The 22,452-nt window shown below is 41.6% G+C and overlaps 1 protein-coding gene across 1 annotated transcript in view; it reads right to left on the bottom strand.

Moving 5' to 3' along the window:
* The window catches only part of cps1 (carbamoyl-phosphate synthase 1, mitochondrial), a 62,071-nt gene that overhangs the window by 36,029 nt on the left and 3,590 nt on the right, over positions 1-22,452 (bottom strand). Inside the window, exons 3-23 of the mRNA XM_088930056.1 lie at positions 22,003-22,147; positions 20,357-20,446; positions 19,063-19,119; positions 18,793-18,885; positions 18,089-18,178; positions 17,542-17,670; positions 16,609-16,715; positions 15,850-15,991; positions 15,380-15,457; positions 14,741-14,839; positions 13,997-14,092; positions 13,550-13,739; positions 12,830-12,987; positions 10,193-10,321; positions 9,520-9,664; positions 9,110-9,320; positions 8,369-8,567; positions 7,805-7,981; positions 5,836-5,954; positions 1,261-1,402; positions 412-477 (exon numbers count right to left, since the gene is read on the bottom strand). Coding sequence (XP_088786182.1) covers positions 412-477; positions 1,261-1,402; positions 5,836-5,954; positions 7,805-7,981; positions 8,369-8,567; positions 9,110-9,320; positions 9,520-9,664; positions 10,193-10,321; positions 12,830-12,987; positions 13,550-13,739; positions 13,997-14,092; positions 14,741-14,839; positions 15,380-15,457; positions 15,850-15,991; positions 16,609-16,715; positions 17,542-17,670; positions 18,089-18,178; positions 18,793-18,885; positions 19,063-19,119; positions 20,357-20,446; positions 22,003-22,147 — 2,662 coding nt within the window. The remainder of the gene's footprint in view (positions 1-411; positions 478-1,260; positions 1,403-5,835; positions 5,955-7,804; positions 7,982-8,368; positions 8,568-9,109; positions 9,321-9,519; positions 9,665-10,192; positions 10,322-12,829; positions 12,988-13,549; positions 13,740-13,996; positions 14,093-14,740; positions 14,840-15,379; positions 15,458-15,849; positions 15,992-16,608; positions 16,716-17,541; positions 17,671-18,088; positions 18,179-18,792; positions 18,886-19,062; positions 19,120-20,356; positions 20,447-22,002; positions 22,148-22,452) is intronic.

Genomic DNA, 22,452 nt, shown 5'->3' with positions numbered 1-22,452 from the left:
GTCAAGTATATGTAGACAGAACATATAACTTTATTTCTTTGCTCAATTCTGAACAGACTCTCACTCATAAAAAATGGACAGTACCCATTTGTGCAGCTGGGTATTTACTAGAGTAAAATGAACTGAAGTACCTACAGCAGCTCAGAGGTAGAACAGCCAACAGCCTATTTGGGACTTGAACCTATCACCTTACAGTACAGATACCAGAAGCCTAACCACAGCTCCACATCACTGCCTAATATCACCAATAATGAAGACACTTTACTTTATTCTGTGCATTATCAACATAAATGATGTTTCAAAAAAGAAGCTACCATCTTGCTTGTCAGGCTACCTGTTGCCCATTGTCATGACAACTTCATCTAGTAGCTTCCTGGCAGGTTCTGGAAAGAAAGTTGTGGCAGGACTCACCTGGCCATGATAAGTGCAGTACAGGTAGTTGGTCACAGCAGGGTACTCAGCAGCAAGGGTGTCAATCTGATAACAGGAAAAGCAAAACTAAATTTCACCAACAGAAAGCTGAGCCTCAGGAGCCTGAGGTCACAACTAGACACGTGATACACACTGAAACGTCACACCAAAAAAATATTGCAAGAAAGATCTAAACTCAAGCCTGGGGCTGTAACCTTGTCCTCAATATGCAAAGACAGAAACAGTGAGGAATCCTGGTTCGGAAAGATTTATGCATCACGTGTGAGGAGATGGCACTGTTCAGACAAGATGGAAGCTACATGAACTACATTCCCCAGAAAGCAGTGAGGAATGACATGCCGGTCTCAGATCACCTGGACAACTGCTCAGAAGACAGTTTAAGAAAAAAAGGGAAGCCGAGACCAACATGTTGTTCCTCATCTTCTGTCTGGAGACAGAAGGCAGATCCATCGTAGCGCGTGGCGCAGTGGGAGAAGGAGCAATGGAGAGAGGGGCCGAAGGACAGAGCTGTGGAAATGATTGTGAGTTTCGGGTTTTGTAGTGAATTCCTGTAGACAGAGTCAAGGGGAAGGCAGTGAGCAGCCTAGCTCCTTGGCAGTGTGTGTAGTGAGGGATGCTGAAACGTCTAGTTCAGACGCTCAGAGTGGAGCTTAGGCCTTTGTTTGGCATTTTGAGTTTTTGGAGCTTCTGTGCATTGTATAAAGAAGAGCACTGTTTTTTCACTCTGCAGCTACTGGACTTCATTCTTGCCAATTAAAAAAAAAAAAGACGTGTTACAGTACACCGCCCCCAGGTATGATACAAATACCAGCCCAGGCTCTCAGCCACCTGTTTGACCCAGGGCCTGATGTTCTTGCTGAGTCTCAAGTCTCTGGCCTCGGTCTCTGTAACTCCCAGGATCTGGCCGAGCTGTCGATCAGAGAAGCCATCTTGCTTGGCCTTATGCAACAAATCCTCTGGCACAGTGGAGCTGGACAAGAGAGACAAAATAACCGGAAGGAATCTTTACAATATTTGGGGGACACCATCATCTATAAGACATGGGAATCAAAACCTTTTTTGAAAAAGTCTGCAAGGTTTTTAATTTCACTTAACTATTGAAGGTCTATGCAGAACTAAATCCAAACTGTCACGTGCTTTCAAATTCTCTCTTCAGTTTTCTAATAGGTTTGGGAAGATTTTAACGTTTTCGAGATTGTGAAGATTGTGCACTTTCATTAATCAAAAATGTTGTTTAAATTAAACTAAAAGGTTCTTGCAGTCACATCAAGAGCATTTTCAACTTCCAATATTTGTAGGATGTGGTAGTTTGGATGTCTTACATACAGCAGCCTTCCATATGAGTTTTGCTTTGAATCATTTACAGTAGATACGTGGCACCCATATACAGTGTAATTTCAATTATTTCTGGTAGACCCAAAACTCCAAATGCTCCACACGGCCCACCGCTACTCCCACTGTCCAAGTGCAATGAGATTATTTTTAAACACTTTAAACAGAAATCACAGATTCCATACCGTTTCTACATTCTGACAGTTGAGAGATGCAATGGCTGTTTGTCTCTCTGGCTGAGAGCACAGCAGTTTGTTTAGTATTTCTTACCAGTCGCAGATGAGAGATAAAAGGCAGATATCAGCAGAGGGCAAAAGAAAAAAAAAACAGAAAGAGGCTCGTTTTCTCATCTAATTGATATGCTTAAAGCATGTCCCAGACTCCAGTGCCTCCTGTATCCTCCACACGGCCGAGATTCCCTCATTACGCCGAAATCCCTGCTATCATTTATTATTAAACACGGGAGAGAGGAGGGAGGAGATGTTACAACATCCTCTATACACAAAAAGAGGAAAGACATGAATTTTCATTCTTTGGATATATATATATACTGTATGTATTTCTAAAGTAAGTTCTAGGGTTTTTTTTTTTGGTGGAGGCACCGCAGTGAGGGAAAGGGAGTCGAAGAGGAAAGCTTCTGCTGTGGGAAGGGAGACTAATCTGTCTTCAATCCCAGCTCCCCGGGGAAGATGCCTGCGACCACCATGCTGGCTCACTTGCAGTTGTGAGGCACGTGTACCTGCTAGACAACCGCTCCTGCACTGGTGGACGGGTCGGAGAAAGACTGTCCTCACTGGGAACACTGGTGGCCCACGTGGATACCACACCATAATCTCAGATCAGAATGGATTGAAAGAGACTGACTTGACACGTAAGTGTTGACAAGGAAATAAATCAAAAAGTTCTCGAACACAATGAAAGGGAACTATCCATCCATATCTATAAGCTAAACAGAAAGACATCAATTTTTACATTACTATTTGGTGACGTATGAGAAGTAATATTAACAGTAGTGGCTGTCTGCAAAATTCAATAAAGAAAGTTTATTGTGGTTGAAGTTTCCCTCTCATTTATCCATATATACAGTACACAACTGCAGGCCTGCTAAAACAAATGGAAGCATTTACATCAACTATATATCATGAGGCACTCAGGATGAAGGAAGTTTGAAGAATAGACAGGTAAAATGAAACAGTGTAATATCATTTCTAATTAAACAAGGCTTGAACCAGTTTACTGCAATGTCGCCCTAGGTTTTCAGTATGACAGGCATAAGGATTGTATGTGTACCCAGGCTCACAGAGTGCAGCTCCCTGTGAGATGTTTCCTACTTACACACATTTATTCACTGCATCAGAGGACGCAAGCCACTCGAGGGCTGTTCCCTACCCAGAGCGGCATTTATAACCCAAATGTCAGCCAAACCACACAGCTTAAAATAAAAGAGTGGAGGGGGGTTGGAAACAGATGCTCCTTAATTAATGCAGGTAGGGGATAGGGTCAGGACAGAGATGGTAAATCTTAGTTTAGCCACCAAGTAGTATGTGATACCAAGGTCTGCACTCTTGTCTCTCTTCAAAAGGCAGACATTTATCTTTAAAGTCCCAAGAGTAGGCGAGAGCCCATAAGGATTTTACCCATCACTGGCTTATCATGCAGGGTAAAAACATGACTTACTGTCCTATCAGCCGCTATCTACACTTCCTGCCTCGCTCGCGGGTCTCCCTGCCTAGTGCCGTGCACGGCCTGGCTTGCTTGCTTTCAGAGATGTGACAGGTCCAGGCTTCAAGGCAGATGGCTGCAGTACCAGCTCCGCTCGCCGCAGCACACAGCGCATGAGTCACATGTGACTGGGCCTGCGCTTGGCTCCGTGTCACTGGTGCGCTGCTGTGAAGTCTGCTATTGCCCCCAGCACCCAGCGGGCACGAAGCCTTGATGGGTATGCTGCTCAGAGCAGCTTCCACGGAGGGCATCGCAGTCTCAGCCATGTCGCATCTCGCTACCTTCATATCAGCCCTGATTGCATCCGAGTAGCTTAGTCATGCTTCCATACTGCTTCTGAGAGTCAAGATGATCCGCTGGCGTGTCACCAGGAATGCACACTTGGATTTCAGAGTGCAGGACAGTTCTATATCGCTTAACTTTCCCCAGGTTTTCCGACTGCCCACGTAAAATACTTACGATGCTTTAGGAGTGTGGAAGGGCGCAACTGTACAGTACCTGAGAATTCTGTTTCTCACTAATCGTCTCAAGACATGAGACCGAAAGTCATCCCACACCAGACACGACTCCGAAATGCGTTCCTTTTTGACACAGCCTGTTAGATGCGCAGGCCCAGCAACCACATTGCTTATTTTTAGATGACCACCGAGAGCTCTCACTCTGCTCTGCAGATACATTTTTCGGCTTAATCACTTTAAGATTTTTTTGATAACTAAATAAAGCAAATCATTGTTAGCAACTCATGGTATTTTTTTCTAACGATATAACAGGTTTTGGTTAAATGTGATTTCAATGTAACAGTACATGAATTCCTTGAATTTCTACACATAGGAGGGGTCTCACTGGATTCACCATCACTGAAGTGTAGCACCCACCAAGGTGATGCACAGCAGCCATTATGCGAGAGCAGCCCAGCTATACTATTCCACAATTGCATTATGACCTCTAATCTTCTACATCTGAGAACTGAATTTTATGCTGAGGTGCGTTAAAAAGCATTTAACCTTGCATTTAATTGGTAAATTAGTTATTTTCCATTTGCACTAGGAAAAAAGATAGAGACAGCTTCTGTAGTAGCAAATCGAATATTTTGCAAAACCATGTTACTTTTATATTCGTCACTCACTTCACATGCTTCCAGTATGGATATATCTTTACTGCTCTCTTTCTTAAAGAGAGAAGTGTTTCTGTGAAACAAAGAGCCCAGGAAATGCAGGTGAATGGACCATTTCTTGACTACTACATTTTAAATTGTCCTAATTTGATGGTTCCCCTTATCTACTGTTTACTGTTTTTTATAGTGGAATTGGAAAGACTCACCTCTTTTTAACTGATAGTTTCTTAAAGAGAAGTACAGTATTTGTAGACATTTGCGAAGAAAACATGGATTTCTGGAAGAGTTTAATGACCTATGATGTTTACAGTTCCTGCCAAAAATAATTTCCAATATTAATAGTTTTAGGTATTTCTTATCAACAGTTGAAATTAAACTCTCAAGAAGAAAAAAATGAAAAGAAGCTTAAATCTTTTCAATAGATGAGGATATTGTCAGAGTAAAACCTCAGAAAAAGAAGCCATGGTATTATTTCAAAATTCATACCCCCTTATTATTTAAAAGTAAGTATGGAAGCAGGTGTGCTTGGCCTAGCGATCAATGAAAGATAACAGTTCACAGTGAGCTCTATAAGAAACTCAAAAGTCCTGCCTGGAAAAGATAATAGCCTTGTGCTGCTAGTTCACATCTTTTCAAGTCAAGTTGCCTTGTTCTTTAATTAACTTCATTTTTAAAAGGCATTGTGCTTCCTTTGTCTGAGCCTATTAGCTCCATGTTCTGCTAAATCTTTGCTTCAAAATGCCTTTGTTCATTTTGTCTTGGTGAATTTTTAATTTCCTTTGATTTTTGTGTTTCGTTCTGAAAGGAAAGGAATAAAAGTGAAACTTCTTTACTGTGGTGCAGTGCCATCTTCTGTTTCTGCCACTGTACTACAACAATGGTAAGCAAATGAAGCCCTCAAATTTCAAGTTATGTTAGGTGCATATATACATATTTTTCTGCCAAAATGTAAACTTATTCAATGTGATGTTAAAAAGCAACACTGCCGTACGCTTATATCCAGACCATACAGAGAGCACACCCTAAATGCTGTGTGCACAAGCAGCTGGCACTGAAATTGTAACAAATTTGTACAAAAAACCCTGCAGGATTTTGAGGTCAAAATACTTACTGATTCCTGCAAACATCCTAGAACATCACTTTTGGAGTGCCCACAGAAAAGATTCCTGTGGCAAAAATAAAGGAGACCTGCAGAGAAGTCCTGTCAGGCAGATATGTTGAGTGTTGTCTCTCACCTGGTGAACTGCCCCAGATGTTTCTCCAGCTCAGTGATGTGACGCAGTTTGTGTAAAAACCACTTGTCAATGGCTGTCAGTTTGTGAATTTCATCCACTGTCACCCCATTGCAGAGAGCCTGACACAGATAAGTGGGGGAGAAGAAAGAATAGTGAGCAGACCCATCCTACACAGTGTGTGGGGCAAGTTTACCTGTGAATGTGGGAAAAGAATTTGAGATAATGTACCAACGAAGACTCGGTAACTCCAGACAAATGGATACTGTAGGAACACCACACTCTACAATGTGAAAAAAATTAGATTTTCTATACTACAAATGGCATCTTCTTCTAAATCTAAAATAAATTCCACTTGTGTCCTCTGTTTTGTGTTCTACTGCTGACTCTGATTGCACTGGACTGACTTTGTCAATGCTTTTGAGGATTTTCAATAATTGAATCAGCTGCCCTTGTAGTCTTTTTTGTTCGGGTCTAAAGATGGTTCAGTTCGTTTTTCTTATCAGTGCAGGACATTCCCTTAAGCTTTGAAATGTATCTAGTTATTCTTCTCTGAAATACCTTTCTTGGAACTCGGTGACTAAATTATACACAGTATTGTAAATGAGGTCATTCAAATTCTACTTTATGACATTTTTGCTGCCATTGTACCTAAGGAATTTCCCCAATGAACATTGAGCATTTTCACAGTATGCCTTCTAATGCAACTCATAACAAGTAGTCGGTGAAATTCTAGATCCAGGAAACAATATAATATTACAGTCCATTACAAAGCTAACCTTGAAAGTTATTGATGTCTCTGAGCTTTATGTGATTTGGCCCATTACTTCTAAATAAATCTGCCAGCATCAATAAATTCATTCCACACATGAAACATTCTCTTTTCAAAGGGTCAGTGAAAAAATAAAGGAAAGGTATTTTCAAGGAGAGTGAAAACACTATTGAAGTTGAACCCTCAGCACCTGCAGTCTTGTTCTGAAGCTCCCAAAAAAGTTTTTAAAAAGACATAAACAAATTAATATACATAGAAAGGCACATTCCAAACCACCGCAGAACAGAGGGAGAGGAATCAGTTTCAAGTCAGACAAAAATGCAGTGCCCTCCAGAGGTACTGGGACAGAAGTCAGAATTGTTATTTTTGATTTACTGTATAGTCAAGCGATTTGTATTTGCTTGTGATTTGCCATGACGTTAACATGAATGATCTGTATAACATAACATATATTACAATAAGTACAATATAACATATTGCAATTTGCTGTGCATTACAAATATTAAACAAATATTTTATGGGCAGCTGAGACCAAGACAAGCATTTACCAAAGTAATGAAATGTTTGAAGTGTGAAAAGGCAACCAAAGACTGACTTTTACATTCTGAAATGTGCCCCAATACTTTTGGTCGCTTGAAATCACTGGATTGAAAGCAAGTATGATTTTGTTCTAATATGAGCAAGTATTATGGAATCACCCAGAACAAATGCACATACTGTAAGCATCGTACTTAATCACAAATACAAACTGGCTTGACTTTATCTCAAAAAACTTTTTTTTACATTTGCTGTAAATTCCAAGAAATTAATACGAAGATTAAAAACGGAAAAATGCTAAAGAAAATTCCAGAAAATGTGACACACAGTCTTTGAATACTTTACTAATTTACTCCAAACCCACACCAAATGGACCAGAAGGAGCAAAACTAATTGATACTGGATAGTGCCGTTTGCTAGAAGAAAGGCATTCACATGAGAGTGGAAAGCTTCATCATAGATTAAGATTTTGGTCTTTTTTTCTTACATATAGTGTAATGAAATTATTGGTATTGCAATGGGCTCTGAGAAGGATGTGGTCACAAGAAATGAAACTTCACTTCTTCAGGAAGAAGCACAGCCAGGAATGGGACAAAGCGACACAGTCGATCAGTCGAGCTCTTCTCTCTAAGATCACGGTTGTGGCCATGGCTGTCTCAGTACCTTTGCCAGGGAGAAGATGCGAGTGCTGGAGGGCACAGCCCAGTCCTGTTGCAGGTCCCGATGCTCAGTCCAGGCCTTCTTCATCGGCAGCCGGGGCACGAAGCCATCCACAGAGGGGTGGCACATCCGCAGGGCCTTCTGGATACTCTCCTCGAAGGTGCGCCCTATGGCCATGACCTGGGGGACACGACAATGCCGTTACTCAGTAACGCTACTACAGGCGCCTAGGAGATGGACATTGGAGATCCTTTAAAAGAATCAGAAGGAGAAACAAACGTTTTTGTTATTACAATTCTCCTGGTACAGATGATTTCATAGCTGAGCTCCTCCACATGAAATAAAAGTGCATGCAATATACCAAATTAAAATGTATTGCATTTGACATTTTATTGCACTATGGGATTAAATACATACTCTGCTATTTTACTCACATTCACTCTATATCTGCCGTTCCTGAGACCTGAAACGGGTTTCAAGGTGAGGGTGTTTGCACTTATCAATATGAGCACATGTCGTGCATGCGCGCGGTCACCGGCATGTGTCTGCATGGGCGAGCGGGCTCACCTCGCCCACACTCTTCATGGCACTGCCGATCTCTCGAGACATGCCCTGGAAACGGTCCAGGTCCCAGCGAGGGATCTTGGTGACGATGTAGTCCAGGCTGGGCTCAAAACAGGCTGTGGTCTTCCCCGACATGGCGTTCTTGATCTCTGGAAGCGGAATGCCAAGCGCCAACTTAGCAGCGACAAATGCCAGGGGGTAGCTGGTGAAAAAAAAAAACAGGATCCGAAAAGTATAATTATACCGGGGTCTGGAGGCTGCGAACTACATTCTACTTTCAAATCAAAAAACAAAAAATACAAGCTACAAAGAGAAATGTACAAAATACATGAAAAAGCTCTTACTGCAATGGGAACCCATTCAAAAAATTCTTACTGCCTGTCACAAATTGCCCAATGTATTATAATTTCTATTTGGATTTAAATTGGATAACCATTGGATTCTTCTATCAGACAGCTGCTATAGCACTGTCTCTGCTTCTGCAAGTATGGATACCTGGTCTATTCTTACCCTGCACTGTGAACCTAGCTAGCCTGCGGACGTTTCTCATAAAACACAAAGGCTCTCATCCCAATCTTTTGTGAATGTTAAATCGAAAGTACCTGTTCACAGTGCAAACAGTTCTTTTTAAGTTTATAACTTTAGAGGTTTGGGTTTAGCTTTTATCTTGATCTGCTCCTCCCATCTTAAAACCTGAGCTGCGATCTCATCAAGGAGGCCGATGTCTAGGGCCATGTGCCTCACCCTGTGGCTTTGGAGGCCAGAGCGGAGCTCCGGGACAGCCGAGCGTTAACCTCAATGATGCAGTACTCCAGGGAGGCAGGGTGCAGGGCGTACTGGATGTTGCACTCTCCCACAATCCCCAGGTGCCGCACGACCTTGATGGCGGTCTCCCGCAGCATGTGGTACTCCTCGTTGGACAGGGTCTGGCTGGGGGCCACTACGATGGAGTCGCCTAAGTGGAGAGAAAACTCCCTGCAATTACACCTTTCTCTTTGCAGAATGGTCCTGTATTTCTACACAGACATCTGTTGATCCATTCTCACGTCAACCAATCAGGTACAAAGATGGCATGACAGGGAATGTGACTCCGGGGATGCGTCAGTGCAAATGGGGAATTGGGTGCTTTCTTTTGACGACCGAGCGCTCTGTACCTGTGTGGATACCAAGGGGGTCAAAGTTCTCCATGTTGCACACTGTCACACAGTTATCAGCTACGTCCCTCACCACCTCATATTCCACCTCCTTCCAGCCCAGGAGAGACTTTTCTACCAGGATCTGTCTGCTCAGCGCCAGGGCCTGTGGAGAAATAGCCCAGCCAGTCACACCACCCCCAACCCCAGCCAGTGAAACTGAAGAACGGGTCCAGTTACAGTATCTGCCTGCCTTCCATGTGGAAACGACATGGAAGGAACTTTGTCTTATTGAATAATATAGGCAATGATGTCATTCAGTAGACAAGGACAGTCATTCCTTGACCAAGAACATACAATTCAACCTTTATGCTTGCATGCCTATATTTGATCCATTTCAAATTTTGCAAGCTGGTGCCAAATAGAATAAACTTTATTTTTCAATCTAAATCATTGCACATTTACCCATAAAAGACAGTACCTATGAACAAGCTGGAAATATTTTTATTATTGCTGAATATTAAATAATAACTATTGCTGTCAGTTACTTACAAGGCCCTGCAGCATGCAGGGAAATATTGCAGCTATTGCAGCTGCCAACCTCATAAGCAACAACACCTGGTTTGCTTCCATGAAATGCGACTGCTTGATGACCACAGTTAGCTGCTGTGAGACTCTTGAATGACTAACTCACTTTCCTGGCAGTCTCCAGGAGCCTCTCCCTGTTGGCACACAGGCCAGAGCCCAGCCCTCCCAGGGCATAGGCAGAGCGCAGCATCACTGGGTACCCAATCTGCTCGGCAGCTTGCAGGGCATCAGCCACCTGCGGGAGGAAACACGAGTCTATCATGCGTGTGTGGACAGCCCTTTTGATCCAGACCATAAATACACAGTGCCCCCCCAGTTTGTGTGTTTGTGGCAATCCGAGTGTTAATGTTAAATAAGACACCTCCAGGCAGGAACATACAAAGAGCTTCCTGTGCAAAGATTCAAGCATATTTAATATAAAAGGAATTTGGTCCATCCATCCCTTTTAAAACCGTTTTAACCAACACAGGGTCACTGGGGGGAGCTGGAGCCTATCCCAGCAAGCAACAGACACAAGGGCAGAATACAACCTGCATGGAACAGCAGTTCATCACAGGGCACACACAAACACAAGTACACATTCAGACCTGGGCCAGCTTTCCTAAAATGCATTCAAATTACCAGTACTGTATGTCTTCTAAATGTGCAGGGAAGAATACCCTGTTCCTCTGAGCTGCTGCAGAGGACTAGACCACAGTTTCACAGCTAGGACAGGGAAAAGGCATGGACAACAACAAGGGGTAGGGATGCAAATCCAGCCCCAACACGCACTTGCTCAGCTTGATAAAGGACAATCACCCGTTTAAAAACGTTGGTAATATAGTAGAGATTGCACGACCTGCTAGAGTGTGTACTCATTGCAGGACGTCTATTGTGAAAGAAAGTTTATTTTGTTAGGGAAAAGAAAGTATGTCTTTGGACTGACTGTGGGTGGAAAACGGAGCACCCAGAGGAAACCCATGTGAACATGCAAAACCCATGTTCCAGGTCAGGAACTGAACACAGGGCACTACTGCTGCACGGCAGCAATATTAATCACTGCACCAGCATACCACCTAGAATTAGGTCCAACATATACACTAGGAAATAAGAGCAGTTTCAAAACAGCTTACTGCAAATAGTCTTACCTAATTCATATTCTTGTCCATAACACACTTATAGTTATTTTCGACTATCTATTCCATATTTTACACTTGAACCAAAATATGAACCCGAACAATAATACGGAAATCAACATAAATATTTAAAAATATAGGACAAAATAGGCATTTGTGGAGGCCTCAGGTATTACTTCACAACTCTTTTTTTAGCAGTGCAGTTGATTTGTTATATTTGATTTCTGAATAAGTAGCACCTCTGACGTATCTGAATAACTATTTGTAATGAATGATCTTAGCAGGTGGAAACCTCAGTAAGAGTAAGCGACAGGAGGAATGAAAAATAGTCGGCCTGCCAGAATACTTCATTAAAATTTACAATTCCGTACTGGGAATGTTCAAGAAAGAGAAAGTGGAATGAATAAAAGCATAAAGCCTTGAAATGACTTGAGTAATAGCAAAAAATAATTGGGAAATAAACCCATTCTGAACTGCCCCTACTGTGTGTTCCATACTCAGCACTCAGTTACTAAAATGAGTTATGTACACTAATTCCTCCAATGTAAAGTAATAACCAATGTGTTTTGAAGACAAAAGAAGTCAAGAGCACCGAGCTTCAGCCAAGCTGTTACACCAGTGACACATCTCTTTCTCTCTCATTACAGTTTACACAAGTATGCATCCATAATGAGACAGACTGCTATTGCCTATTAAACTAGTAAAGCATGACATTTCATTATCGGCAGACTCCTGTAAAATAAGGTTTCATCCCCTTTTCAAAAAACTAAATTAATATGAGCAGATAAGGTGTATAACGATCATGATCTGAGGTGATAACGAGATCTTCATGGCAAAATATCACCTTTATAACTAGAACACCAAAGGAAAAGAAAGTATGATCATTAAAATAAGAAGCAGTGAAATTTTATCTCTGCCAATAAGAATTTTAGATGTTAGAGCAGAATACTACATTGAAGAACTTCAGTGACGGTACTTAGACCTCTTAAGGGAACTAATATCTGCTATTTCAACAAGACAATGCACAAGGAATCAGTGGTTTAGGTGAGTAGCTGTGTCAGCATGCATAGTCTGCAAAGAAACAAGTAATAGGTTTATTCCATGCTAAAAAGAGAAGAGAGATAACACAACGTTTCGGCTGTGGACACCTGAAGAAGGCTCCACAGCCGAAATGTTGTGTTTTCTCTCTTCTCTTTTCAGCATGGAATAAACCTATTACTTGTTACTATGCATTATATATGGAATTATATACTAAGTACTGCAAAGTGCATATATTATACCAATTATGACCAATACAAAGGTCACAAAGCAAAGGCTATTCCAACAGAACAGCTGTAAGTGATTAGCTGAGACAGGTTTATTGTCAAAGTCTGTGCAGTCTGTGCAGAGTAGAATTTACTCCTGATTTCCCGAAACTAACTGCAAAAGAAAACTTTTTAAATGGAAATGAACTTTTTTACTGAAACAGTTTAGGATTACATGCAAGACTCTCTAAAAAGAGAAAAAAGAGAAGCATGTAATGCAGTAAATGAAACTGATTTTGTGGGTTGGAAGCTATATAAAGCCTTTGTACATTTCAGCATTTACTATCTAACCCTTTAACACAAGACTGGGGCCCAGAGCCTCACCGTCTCCACTGCAATGCTGGGGGCAATTTTCTCATTGATCGCCGTCAGCTTGTCTGCAAAGAGCTGACGGTCTTCAGTGGCCATGATGGACTCCACTGGCGTGCCGAGGACCTGCACCCCATACTGATGCAGCACCCCACTCTTAAACAGCTCCACCCCTGAGGAAGGAAACAGGGACATACAGTACATGAGCACCCAAGTCCAGTGACCTCAGACATGAGCACCCGAGAAGAGTCCAGTGTTCACAACACAAACACAGGCTAGAGCACATATATTCATGTCTTTCCACCTCAAACTAAGTATTGGTCTTTTGAAAGAACCACTTTATAATAAAGGAGCTTGTGTCCAATCAGGTGGTTGTCCAAAAACAATACCAAAAGGCCATAACTCTACTATTCTTTGATTTTCCTATACCATAAGAACTGAAAGAAATATGAGGAGGCCATCCTGTCTATCTGGACAATCTGGCAGTAAGTATGTAATTTTTAATACACCCGTGGATAGCCATGACATTATATTTTGTTGTTCACAGAACATTCCAAATCACCCTGGGAAACGTAGAGAACCCACTTCAAGGGTACAGTACAGCACTCTACACCTCACCAGAAATCACTGCGAGGCTAGACTGCTTTTGGGATAGGACCTTTCAAGCAATGAACAAAGACAGCTGCTCCATAAAGGAAAGAAAAACAGACATAAAGGCCCTGTGTGCAAACTCACCACAGTCAAGGGCTGTCTGGCCACCCATTGACAGGAGGATCCCATCAGGCCGTTCTGCCTTGATGACCTCAGTGACAAACTGCGGGGTGACAGGGAGGAAGTACACAGAGTCTGCCTGCTTGGTGCCCACCTCGTTGGTCTGCACAGAGGCAATGTTGGGGTTCATTAGGACCGTTTTCAGGTTTTCTTCCTACAGCAGGAATGAAAACAGGAAAACAATAACAAGGAACTCAAATTAATAACGATGTGTCTGCCACTCTTCTCAGGCTACACATTTCAAGCCAGGCCTGTTGGTAGATGGAAGGAAAAAAAATCCAAGTAGAAATCTCTGTTCGTTACACTAGCAGCGGTTAAAGAAGATTCCTGCTGTCTGTAGACAGCTCTGGTTCAGCGCATTTCAGAAGCAGATGGTCCCTGATGCATCAGCCTCAGAGCTGTGCTATTTACCTTCATGGCTTTGATTGCCTGGGAGCCAGAGTAATCAAATTCCCCTGCCTGGCCAATAGACAGCCCTCCTGACCCCAACACCAGGACCTTGGACACCTGCAAGGAGAAACACTCAGAATATCACTGACAGCAGCACCAGGCTCCACTGGACCAACCTGCCCCGCTCCCCCTGCATGTGCTGGATACTCAATGCAGAAACAAAACGACTTTACTATTTAATATTGCATGCTTAGTTTCTTAGTTAAACTCCATACAAGTCCATGCAAATTGCAAAGTTTCATGTATTGTGTACCAGGTGCAAATAACTGCAAAAGCCTGGAGTCTGTAGAACCTGAGACAGAACTGCTATACAATAAGAGCTACTGCGCCCCTCAGACTTGAACTACCCTTTGAGCACTGCAACTCACACACAAAATATAAACATCACAAGTTCCTGCAGTTCCGGCACTTCATTCCATGGTTGAATGGGACTTATTTTCATGGTCATGATTATTTCTCTATGAGTAACTAAAGGCCAGGAGCTCTTTAAAGACCACGGAAAAGAACGTGACCTTTTCCTTAGAATACACCATTAAAAATGTGATGAATTGTTCCTAAAAAGGCCAGGGCTAATTATTTAAAAGTTTCATATAATGTCCTGTTATAAAAGTGAATTTACACAGCCGCAGCTTCTTTTCGCTAATACGGCAGTAAAAAAAGAAAAGGTCTAAGGTATAGAAAAAATGTATAGATACAAAACTGTACCTGTGCTCGCTTTGGAGGCTGGACTTTTTTGGGCATCACTGACATAATGGTGCTGCCCTTGCCTTTCTTAATCAGGGAGATGAATACATCAAACAGGAACTGCAATGGAAGGCAGACAAATTAATTTTTTTATATAAATGCAGAAGAACCTAAATGAATACCTGCAGACACCTATTTTCGTTCTTTCTAGAATATCAGAATTAGTTAATAGTTTGGCACGGTTCTGAAAGTCCATAATAAATAACTCCCATAAAACATATGTGCAGCCTCAAATTAAACCTCGCTCGATGGACATAGGGTCTGGTAAGTCTTGCACCCAGAAATCTGAACGCTACTCAAACTAATAGTTCTAATAGTTCTGTTGCTTCTCCTGTGTAAACACTTACCACTGTAAGTTCTTGTAATAATGGACTTGTAATGCTTCAAAAATTAGGATGCTAATTTCGGAATCCCTTCAGGGATCTGAAATGTGTTGTGTGATGCACATGTCCCTCTTTTACGCCACGAACGTTAACATGCCTCCCTCATAAAGCATAGGTTTTTTAGGTTTCAAACTGTTTCGCAGCAATGTGCACTCATCATTCCCAAGTCGCCAGTCTACATTATCCCAGACAATGTTATATACAGGACCTACAGTACCTCAGTGTCAGTGGGGCCCCCTTTTGCCTCAGGGTGGAACTGCGCGGTGAAGATAGGCTTGGTTTCATGCATTATTCCCTGAGAACGACAAGGACAAGACAACAATCCAAACCATCCAGTAAAAACATGGCACTACCCTCTTCCACACTACCTGTATCCCACCGTAGTATTTTAAATAGTTTATGGCTTTGTATAAGGTATAACTAGGATTTAACTAGCTCATCTATGCAAGGTCAAAGAAGGTCCCGCAGTACCAGAAATGAGTGTAATGTCTTTTGCCTTTAGTATTTATTAAAAAAAGACCCGTTTCAAATTCAACCTAATTTGTGCTACTTTAACCACTGCAGGTACATATAGGGCAATAAAGAAAAAAATCACAGACAAAACACAGACAGAAGAGCTGCATCTTATTCTCGACAAGCTGGGCTTGGTCGGTCCCCGCTCTGCGCGGAGGGCGACACCAGCTGTACCTCGTTGGTGCCGTCATTGGCGTTGACAAACAGAGGGCGCCAGCCTGGGGGCAGCGATTGGCTATCTATCCCATAGCCGTGGTTCTGAGCCGTGATGAAGGCCTGACCATTCACCACATTCGTCACGGGCTGATTCTGACCTCTGCAGTGAGAGAGAGGGAGAGGAAGGAAGGAAAGACAAGGGGACACGGACAAGGAAAAACAGATCATTTTTTTGGACAACCCTGTGCTATAACTGCAAGTGCGACTGGCACCATTTCTAGAGCGAGTGTTTCTAGTCTTGGGTGATTTAGCGCCTGAGCAATCGAGACGCTTATCTGGCATGAACCCGCTGTGCTGAGGGCCGTGGCCTGGCCAGAAGGATGAGGTCTCTGGGACTGCACCCCTGCCAGGCAGGACGAGCCCGTATGTCTACCTACCTGGGCGGTTATCCCTTGCTTTTGAACATTCATTACAATCTTCCATGAAGGCAAAGAAAATTCAGATGCTGCAACGTTAAGAACGTGGAATTCTGCTCTTCAATACCCTTTTTGGGCTGGGATATTTGTCTGTCAAGTTCTAAAGCCAAAATCCACCACTGACATCATAGGCATGAAAAAGAGCAATTAATAATAAATCATTTTGGAAAATGAGCCAACAGTTACGCAGGTCTTTAAAGAAAATGAAGCAAACTGCACAGGTGTAAAAGCCTTTGGAAGCTGCCCAATATGTCACAAGGAATCTTGCTCGCTGTGAGAAGAATAGCCCCTGAAGATCTACCTGTTTCCCATTGGGAGCTTGTATGACTTTGTACCAGCAGCCAGCGCGGTTATCTGGTTCCCCATGCAGATCCCAAACACAGGCTCCCGACGGTCGCTCTCTAGGACCTGACGACAACATTAATCCCTCAGTGGTGTGACAAGTGAATCATGTTTCATTTCTATCTAGTGAAGAACAGTGGCAGACAAGTGGAATAAGAATTGCAATTTCTCTTTACACATCACCTGTTACGGAACTGTAGGTTTTGATTAACATTTAATTCAATTGCTGCTCAAGGGATCTCCTTAAGCTCTGTTTTAAAATCACATAAAATTATGACAGTCAGATCTTGCTGGATTTACATTCTCTTTAACATACCTGGACCTGTATAAAATGTCATGGTACCCCACCAGAAGACTGCAATGACAGTGGCGCTGCCATTGATGGTCACTGGACTAACACTAATTACTTAATTACAGTGTAATTAAGTACTGTACTTGGGATTTATTTGAGTACAGGGTGTATCACAGGGTTACAGTAGATGTCAGAGTTTGAGTTAGAGCTCTGGGACTGTGTCTGTTTATATTTTAATTTACTGAAACTTTGTTTTGCCAATCAAGCAAATTGTGAGTGACCCTGTACCGTTGACTTACACATGTGTTGAAGTGAAGTTTTCATGTGTAAAATTAACACATGAGAGACACACGACACACATGAGAGATGGCATTACAGCAATGCAGAGGGAGACAGCACTTACAAAAGGAGCTACCTGAGCTACCTATCCCAAAAGATCTTTCACAGGAGGTAGAGCAAAACAGAAACTCTGTGGCTATTGAGCACAAAATACGGGCACCCCTTGCAAAAAGTTATACTGTATCTCTGGGACTAACTCTCTTAAACAATCCTAATGTGCAACCCTCCCCCCATGTTAAGCGGTGCTACGCGGGCAAGTACCTTGCGGAGATTGTCAATAAGAGTCCTGGCCAGGGCAGGGTTCCCAGGGCCATTTGAGATGAACAGCCCATCATACTCCAAACCCAGCAGCTCCTGATCCCATGGTACCAAGTGCACCTCAGCCCCATGCTGCAGAGAGACAACAAAGACACAATATTAGAGCACCGCTGTAATGGCAAATGAGAGATGGCATTACAGCAATGCAGAGGGAGACAGCACTTACAAAAGGAGAATCAGGCAAAGCCTTCACTCATTTAAGCCTCTGGAACTGCCAGAGGACTATGGACCTCATCTGTTCTACTGAGGTTAAATGGAATCGCAGTTTAATTTCCAAGCAATCATCTTGCAGTTTTCAGCAGGTTTCATGTCACTTTTACGAAATACAAAAAAAAAAACATGAAAAACTGGCTGCAAGCATATTCTCAAGTTCTTTACCCCAGGGTGCAAGCTGATCCGGAGAAAGTCTGTCGGAAGATGGTCTGGATAATAACTTTCCCCTAAGAATCCCAAGAGGGAAACTACTGTATATATAATCTAGCAACCTCACCTTCACAAGAAGTCGGATGATGTTGTGCTTGATCCCACAATCGACTGCAACAACCTTAATGGGATTTCCTTTCCCAAATATCTTTTCCTCCTATTTATTGACACAAGAGGGGAAGAGTCATCAAATCATCACGCACTATGAAAAAATATTTAATATTTAACTGCTGTTACTCCTCAACAACCCAAATGCATGATTCCTAAGAAAGCTTTCCTGTTGTACTTCTAGCACTAAAAATAATAAAGCTGTTCAAAATGGCTGAAAGATTTTTTTTTTCATTTTCTCATTTGTCAGCAGTATTAAACTGGAGTATGTATACTGTATAATGTGCGGTTGCTTCAAAGGGCTTTGAGCAACACGCCACTCTCTGACGTGGAACTACGCCTTCCTTAATCTGGTGTGAGCTTCATGCATGTGGCAATGATGCAACTAGAAGCCAAATCTGGACAAATGTATTGTATTTGTCCACAGACCTCGTACAAAAATTGATTGAAAGGCATACTTTAAAGCAGGTACATAATAATCCAGTTTGTAAGTGGCTTTGGCAATACACACACCAACCGGCAGGAACACTCAAACACAGGGCATGACAGAATAGGTGGGTTTACTCAAAACTAAATAAGCCAAGAACATCACAGAGTTGATTTGGTTCTTTAAACAAAGACTAGGCAATAACAAGACTGAGCCCACAGCTTCCAGACTGTTACCTTTGTAGACACCTCGGCTACTAGATTTCGATGATTTGGGTCCGAAATTTTCATTGGCTGCCCTTCAAATTCAATTTTTCCCAAAACTGTACCCTGAAAAATTACAATAAAACCAAAGAAAACCTTCAGATATAAGGAAACTATTTTGTTTTTAAAGAATTCATGCTAAATCTTTTTTTCAATAGAAGAAAGACACCCAGAAGAAGGAACGTTTCTGTAAGTATACTTTGTTAGCTGAAACTGTCAAAAACATAGCCTTATCTTATTCACCTTATCTCTGATAATTTTAGTCAGCATCCTCGTGTCCACTCCATACAAAGCTGGGACCTTTAGAGATAGAATTATTGCAGGTTACAAACACTAAATATTCACAGTCAAACAGCTGGGTAAGGTGAAATTAAGACATTGAAATTTAAAGTGTTAGTTCATTCTGTAAGAACACCTCTATTTTGTCCTCTGCATATTCACTTTACATTAGCGTAATACCGTACACTGTATACAATACATTTGTCAGCCACATCCAATTCACCTTACCAGAATTTAATAAATACATTACATTATAATGTATCTGACTGACACTTCCATCCAAAGCATCTTATTAATTGACCATATTTAAACCGAATTTATAAACACAAACATGAATCCAATCAAGGCAAAGCATCCTGCTCAAGGGTACAGCAGCACCCTGGGATTTGAAATCACAAGCCCTGATCTGGAGTCTCTGTTCCACACCACCAACCCTTGCTTGGGAAACAACAAGGAGTTGCCAGTCTGAGAGGAAATATCTGATGTCTCCGATGTCATATATACAGCAAACATATACTTTATAATGCAACCCACATACTGAGCTATAGAAGTATGGAAAGAGTTTCAGGAGTCAGGAAAGTGCCCAGCCATGTTGTTGGTGCCGATACCCTGGCTTCTTTGAAGAAACTGTTGGATGAGATCCTTGGATCAATTGACCTTTCTTGTGTTCTTATTGGTTGGGACACTACACAGGGAGCAATGTTTAGCACAGAGGGTGTCTGAAATAAGCTATCCAGCTATGATGCTGAAGTTGATATCCTCGCTTCGTTCAAACAATGCCTAGATGAGATCCTCAAATTAAATCGTTTGGCTTAGCAGCCAAATAACCTAGACAGGCTGAACTACATTCTCCTGTTTTGTTCATTCTTCTTAAGTTCTTATTTATTTACCACCAGGAGCTCATTGTGCAACTGTAAATAATGGCACACACAGAGAAAAGGTGATGAAAGGCTGCCCTTATCTCTGGCAGTTTCTAGTCGACATCTCTATGGTGCTTCACTTGTCTTTGATATGTAGGCCCACCAAAAACCATTTCTTTGACCCCTTAAGCCATTCACCTGTTTCTGTGAAGCTCTACTAAATAAAACACTTCACAGATTTACCTCACTTGACTTTGTCTACTTTGTCACTTTGTTATACTTTGTCTCTAATATCTTACAGAATACACATATACCCTCTACATTAAAACCACAAATATATATCAATACTAAAGTTCACACTAATACTGAATAAAATAGCAAATGCTAGATTACTGTACCTTCTCCTCCTGCAGCCACTGTGCCAATGACTTTACCGAGTTCCAGTGACTGTACTCATGACTATAGTCCTGCACCAGTAACCCCGATACCTGCAAAAGCAGAAGATCACCAAGACTCAACACTCTGCATTCGTTAATTCATAATTAAACAGCAAATTTAGCACATTAGTATAACCCAATATTTACAGAAACCTCCAAGATCACCGTTAACACTCACCAAATGTTCTTAAATCCAACACTCTCAAAATCTCAATCCAACACTCTCTTCATCTCAAGATCTTCAACATTTTCTCAAAAGGTTCAAAGGGGAACTGCGGTCCCAATTTCTCAGACCAACTGTTAAATCTTGGTAACAAAATGAATTCATCGGCATTTAAAAAAAATATGACAAACTTCAGATTAAAAACATCGTGAACTTTGCTAATGTACTGTAAGTCGCCATGTTGTCGCAAATTCGCATTCGAGTTCTCATGAATTGCGACGGGATGCGGCCCTTCCTGCTCACTAGTCACCATAACGACTGATGTAATGTGATCTATGAGTGAACAGGCACAGCAGACACTTTACTGCAGAGATTTCAATGTTCAAATGTGATCTGCATGCAGAGTTAACAAGTACAGTAAGTAGTATTTGTCTGCAAAACCGTCTCGAAATTGAAAGCAATATTTCTATTGGATTAAAAGAGATATATTCACAAACGTGCTCGTTTACGATGTAATAGGGCCGGAACATGTCACCTGATGTTTTGTTGCCCCATTCTGAATCACGCAATGGCATTGTACATACGTGGAAAATTCCTCTATTTTGTGATGTACAGTAAATTGGAGGTTTTACAAGTTAGTGTGCACATTTGACTTTTATTGTGGTTTAAAATCTACTCATCAATGCTGATTCTTTCTAACCAAAAATATAAAAATAGCATTGCAGTTCCCCTTTAAAATATTATGATAGATTGTAGAGAAGAGGAGAGAGGGAATGGGTCACTACTTGGTGAAGGTTTTAAAAATTGGATTGCTCTTTATTTGTTTGTTATGTTGGACTGTTTTCTCCCCAAACAATTAAAAAATAATTATTCACATAATAGAAAAAAATATTCTGTGAATAAAGAACTCTATTCACGAATACTATTTAAATGCTGTATCTATACAGTAAAACCTCAATATTCATGTGTTCTACATTTGAGAATTCACCTATTTCTGAGAAATTATTAGTGACCACTTTATCCATATTCACAAACCAAAACTGTGAATATTGAGAATAGATTCATATAATGGGTAATGGTTTAGTTATTCAGTTATCATTAGTTAGTGAACTGATTCATTGGCACATGCAATAACTTTAATTATAGGGGGTAAAACAAGGCTTTGTTTCAAGTTTAAAGAAAACGTACGTTTTCATTATAAATACTTACTACTAATAAATACTAACACTACTTCTGAAACAGTTAATTATAACAAAAATATTCCTATGGAAATGCTTGTTTCACAAGCTGCAGATTCATGCCTTATTTTTCCCAAAAGATATTAAATCCCATATTTGCAAATTCACCATTCGGGAAGACTTCAATGTACCTAACCTCCATAAATACCAAGGTTTTATTGTACGGAAGTTTACTGTTGATAGCTGAGGCTTACAAACAGAAATACCTGAATGCAATCAGACTCTATGTGCTTCCTGAGCCCCAGCTCATCCAATTCCTCAGTGTTGGGAACTCCGTAGTTGCCCACAATAGGGTAGGTGAGGGTGAGAATCTGACCCCTGTAGCTGGGGTCTGTCAAAGCCTCAGGGTACCTGTAGCAAAGAAAGGGAAGCAGACCGGTCAAGTGAGGAGGCCAGAAAGCAGGCCAGCATCCACTCTGATGGACACACCTTCAATGGTGCTAGCACAGAAGGTCATGCTTACAGACACAATATTGAGACTTTGGCCGTTCTGTTGCACATAGGTTTTTAAATGATGTGAGATCAATACTAAAATGAACTTAACTGACAGCTCAGAATACAGTCTTCAGTGGCTCACAGGTTTAGGACCACAATAGCAAATCCCCACAGTGAAAAACGAGAGAGGGGGAGGTTTCTGTGCCAGAGAAGCACATGAG

Source organism: Atractosteus spatula, chromosome 13, assembly GCF_055471065.1.
Source record: "Atractosteus spatula isolate fAtrSpa1 chromosome 13, fAtrSpa1.hap1, whole genome shotgun sequence".
Lineage (NCBI taxonomy): Eukaryota > Metazoa > Chordata > Actinopteri > Semionotiformes > Lepisosteidae > Atractosteus > Atractosteus spatula.
The sequence above is the reverse complement of the archived record's forward strand: the minus strand, read 5'-3'. Positions and strand labels throughout refer to the sequence as shown.